At 35.5% G+C, this 4,425-nt stretch overlaps 1 protein-coding gene across 2 annotated transcripts; it reads left to right on the top strand.

The window, feature by feature from the left end:
- The first annotated feature begins 1,196 nt into the window (after positions 1-1,196).
- Positions 1,197-3,550, top strand: LOC131437862 (transmembrane protein 209). Of its 2 annotated transcripts, none has more exons than XM_058607490.1 (6): positions 1,197-1,315; positions 1,553-2,179; positions 2,243-2,525; positions 2,592-2,921; positions 2,987-3,220; positions 3,291-3,550. In XM_058607490.1, the coding sequence occupies exons 1-6, from the start codon at positions 1,305-1,307 to the stop codon at positions 3,417-3,419; spliced, it is 1,614 nt and encodes a 537-aa protein (XP_058463473.1). In that variant the 5' UTR covers positions 1,197-1,304; the 3' UTR covers positions 3,420-3,550. The 2 variants fall into 2 exon arrangements, with proteins under 2 accessions (XP_058463473.1, XP_058463474.1); XM_058607491.1 differs by having other exon boundaries at positions 1,211-1,315; positions 1,435-2,179.
- Positions 3,551-4,425: the final 875 nt, after the last annotated feature.

The raw sequence follows: 4,425 nt of genomic DNA, 5'->3' as shown, positions 1-4,425 counted from the left end.
AAAATACACACTACATCACCATAGATATGATATTCTTGACTCGACTACCGCGATGGTAGATGAATTGAAATTCATCAGAAATGTCCATGGTCCTTACAGAAATTAAGTCTCAGTAATAAGCAGCTTGGCAATTTGGTCCACGATTGTCCGTAGCCGTTTCGTTTTCTTGAGTAGGTTTCAGGTTGACCGTAGTCTAAAAAATGGTCAAACAGAAAATTATTCAATACTTCCACGCAAAGACTGCTAATTCTGAGGTCTTCACGTCGAAAACAAAATAATCATTTCGATATAAGAACAAATTATAAGATCTACCTTTGCCTGTTTCATATTAAACGGTTATTTTAAATTATTTACTCTTTCTTCTATCATAATTGCTTTGCTTTATTTACATTTTTCAATTGAAAAGAAAACGTTACCAAGACTGTAGTAACTATTATACAAAAATAAACAATTTACCAATCTGGGTTGCTAGTTTTAGACTTTTTCATGGGATTTTAGTTTTGACATTACAAGTTACTGAGGGGTAGTTTAATTTACGATACAGTTTTAATAGACGAGTGGCAGGTCGTGTCGTCGGCATCAATAGTACTCATATCATACAACTGTGTAGAGCTGTCAAAAATCGAATGGAATTAAAAAATAACACTGAGTCAAAATTACTTTACGCGATGAATTATAATCTGATTTCGCTCTGACTGGGTCTGATTAATGGCATTTTCTAATGTTCATCTGCCTTTACGAAAAATTGAGTAGTACTTATTTACTCACTTTTGGACAGGTATGGTTCAGACACATTTTGGCTTGCAACCAATTATGGGTAGTCATAGATAAACGTGTTTTTAAAGAGCGCGGACTTTTGAAAGAAATCTAAAATATTGAAATGTACAGGTGAGGACGTATAAATAGAGGTGTAAAAAATTTTTATTTATAAGATTTTTTATTCTTAACATTATTCAAGAGATACTACAACAATATAATTACACAATTTCACAATATTTTCGGATGTTTCATTTTTGTATATGAATTATTCTAATATCTAGAAATTAATATAGGAAAAAAAATTGTCTATTGTTGATGTTCAAACAGAGTCCTACGTTTTTTATGCTTCTTTTTGGCTTCAGGATCGCAGCCTCACTGACAGACTTTTCGAAATGTACTAGCTGAATTTTATGGGAATTATCTTTACACCTTTGAACTGTACATCGTGAATAATAACAATATCTTTTGAACACTTATAGGTTGATGTCGCTTGTAGTTTGTAGGACAAAGCTGAAAGATTTTTTGTTTGGAGATAATAAAAAGCCATGTCTATCAGGTAATATAACGCGGTAATTTTAAATAGTACACATTTTCGCATTTCTTAAGCTTTAGACGTTAAAAGTATTTACTAGGCTTACCATAGGATGATACTTCTCGTTAAAAATTTATTCGCAGAAAATGAGCAATAAACGAATCAATATTTTGCTACAAATCTTCAGGATTATTCAACAGATGAATTCCAAAATCGCATTCTTTTCAAGATTCATTTTTTAAATAACTAACTTTTTTTCAGCAATCCAAATTCGCCTACCCAGCGCAGTCCACTGGTGGACCGGACACTTGACCTGTATCTTAACAAACAACGTTCTCGAGAATGCCTCAAATGGGGTTCATTCAACATAGCTCTTCTATCCATAATTATGTTTGACGTATCCAATAAGTGTCCCTATTCTTTCTCTCATTGGTACTATGTGGAATATGCGGCCGCAGCAATTATATTCTGTAGCGTGGTATACTACTTCAGTCGTTACTTCTATTATATGTTTAGTAAAAAACCGCTGGAAGGAACGGATACTCAACGAAAATTGTTAAAATTCGACACTGACGATAACTCCTTCATAACCACCACGCCAGCACCTAAAAAGCAGATTAGTTCTGTCCATGCATCGACGGGGAATCTCTCGTCTGTTAGTTTGCATTCGTTCAATGAAAGCGGATTAACCGCATCACCAGGATGGGTTTTCAATCGTGGTAGTCCACATCGCCAAGCAGACAGGAACATATCGGTTTCCAATTACACGTTCGAAAGTTCCTTCAGTACGAGTGCGAATAATTCTACAAATTTTTCACCATCGCTTAGAAAAGTTGCTAATAAGAATGATTTCATTGTCGATGAAAAAGGATTACAAATTTACCTGAGGTAAGCAGAGGAGAATATCTTTTCGTTTGGTCTTGTGCATTCGGAATGGTTTTCGTTTTTCAGAGAAGTTTCCAATGAAGAAAGGAACAGTAGCTCATTTATGGATGGAATGAACACATCTGGAAGTACACTGAACTCGTTTTGGAATAGCTATAAATTGGATGATATGTCGAATTTGCTGAAAACATCTCTATATCAGCTTTCGCCATCGGCTCCACCGAGTAAACAAGCTTTAAAAGAGCACGAGAGCGGATCATACAACACAATCGATTCGGAAGTTGGCTCCGAGGTATTGAAAAAAGTGTCGTCAGTTCAACTGTCGAACTATGTTGCCAACTTGAGAATGGTTAGTTTTACATTTAGTGTTCCGATAGCTGGTATTCATTCTGTTGTTGTTATTCATTTTTTACAGTGGGTATCGCTAACAATTCTTCAGCGAATTGTGTCGGAAATGAACAGCATCGATAATTCGTTTCGAACTCGTGGGTTCACGGATATTCAGCTTGGGAGTGTAGGCCTGGAGAGACTCAAGAAAACCGCTGAAAATCAGCAGTTAGTGACGCTTTATATTCCTAAACTGCCATTGATGATTCCCTTTCTGGAAATGTCTACCAATCAGGAATACTTGGTCCAACGAATAAAGGACTTGTCCAAAGGCAGTTGTATCGCTGATTATCGTTGGAACTCTGGCTCCGCCTACAAGGGACTAAGCTGGGACGAACATCTACCTACGGATTCCGCCGTAAGTGCAGTGGTGTAATGCAGGTGTCAATTGCAAACAGTAAAACAATTTTCCTTATTTTATAGATCGTATTCCACCTGTTCTGTACCTACATGGATAGCCAATTACGGCCATTACCACAACCTGGCGGTCGTCCATTTTATCATCGATATGTCGTGATTGCCGATAAAAAGAGCCCAAAAGAAACGTTAGCGGAAGTGAAAACAAAGAACAAAGCAAAGTGTGCTATACTTTGCTCTAATCCGTTGAAACCAAAGTTTAATTTCATCTCGGATGACAAGATCCACAACAGTGCTTACGTAAGTAAATATAAACAGTCTAATTTGATTGATCGAAAAGTCAATATTGAAAGTTCTCATTTTCACTCAGGATCGCAACAATCTTTTCTACGTAATCATTCAGTTCCTAATTTATATGAAAAATTACCATGAAGGCGCAGTGGAAGGAATCAATCTCGGGAAAAGTGGTATCAACATATTATGTGTGGTGGAAGATTGAGGGAAAAACGGAAGTTATTCGTTATACCAAAATTCACATTGTGCGGTCGCTAATACCCTCCATTATGCGCTACTTTGTCTAGCGGATGATAGTCCATTTACTAGATTTGTTCAATTCTTTTATAAAAAAAAAATGATTTATGAAAATAGTTTTATTTTTATATTTACAAATCCAATTACGTATGAATTATAAGTATGACAAGATCCGCCTATCAGTCCTGATGGATTATCGCCATGATAAAAATTGCAAATATCTTCAAAAAGGGTTGCAAAAGTCTGTGAATTCGAAAAATGTCTCCGGACTTTTATTTCTCTATAAAATTTGACAAACAAGACTGAAGAGTGACTAGGCGCTAGCCCGGTCAATAAAAAAGTCTAAGTTTTAACGAAAGTCTGTGAAAAACTCGATTTTCAAAACTCTGCAAAAATGTCTGCAGCACTTTATAAGAAATCTGCAGATTTGCAAACCTGTTATCTCTGCTTAGAGAAATTGTAGGAATCAATAAGTAAAACGTAAAAATATCCCCCTTGTCTGTCTCATATGCCTCAGGACCTTTCATTTGAATCCAAGTTTGTGAAAATCGCTCAAACCGTCGATGAAAAAAGTGAGTGGGATCCATTTGGGAAAATATGACCACTAGTTCCGGCGTTGAACATTTTTTAAGTTTTTTGTTTCACCCCTTCAAGGGATGATATAAATTTTTTAACAAACTTTACCTCAGATTTTTGAAACCGGAAGTCAGATGAAATTCAGAAATTTTATCTGACTCCCTTACTTATTTTCATTTAAATATAAGCTTGCAAAAATCGATCACGACATCTCTGAGAAAAGTAACTAATTTGAAATTGGAATTTTTACCCTAATCACCATATAATTCCGAAATCGGAAGTTGCGGTTTCAGGTGAAATTCAGAAATTTTGGAAAAGCCATAAGACCATTTATTTAAAATTTTATTTTCGAATTTTTCGATTTGTTGTGTTACCTAATGCTAAATCATGGTATTATT

Source organism: Malaya genurostris, chromosome 3, assembly GCF_030247185.1.
Source record: "Malaya genurostris strain Urasoe2022 chromosome 3, Malgen_1.1, whole genome shotgun sequence".
Lineage (NCBI taxonomy): Eukaryota > Metazoa > Arthropoda > Insecta > Diptera > Culicidae > Malaya > Malaya genurostris.
Note: the sequence above shows the minus strand (reverse complement) of the source record. Positions and strands in the feature narration are given on the sequence as shown.

What these genes read in the sequence shown, in the direction of transcription:
- LOC131437862 (XM_058607490.1), top strand. An exon ending in GGATTACAAATTTACCTGAG is followed by an intron (nt 2,180 to 2,242) that starts GTAAGCAGAGGA and finishes TTCGTTTTTCAG; the next exon opens with AGAAGTTTCCAATGAAGAAA. An exon ending in AGATCCACAACAGTGCTTAC is followed by an intron (nt 3,221 to 3,290) that starts GTAAGTAAATAT and finishes ATTTTCACTCAG; the next exon opens with GATCGCAACAATCTTTTCTA.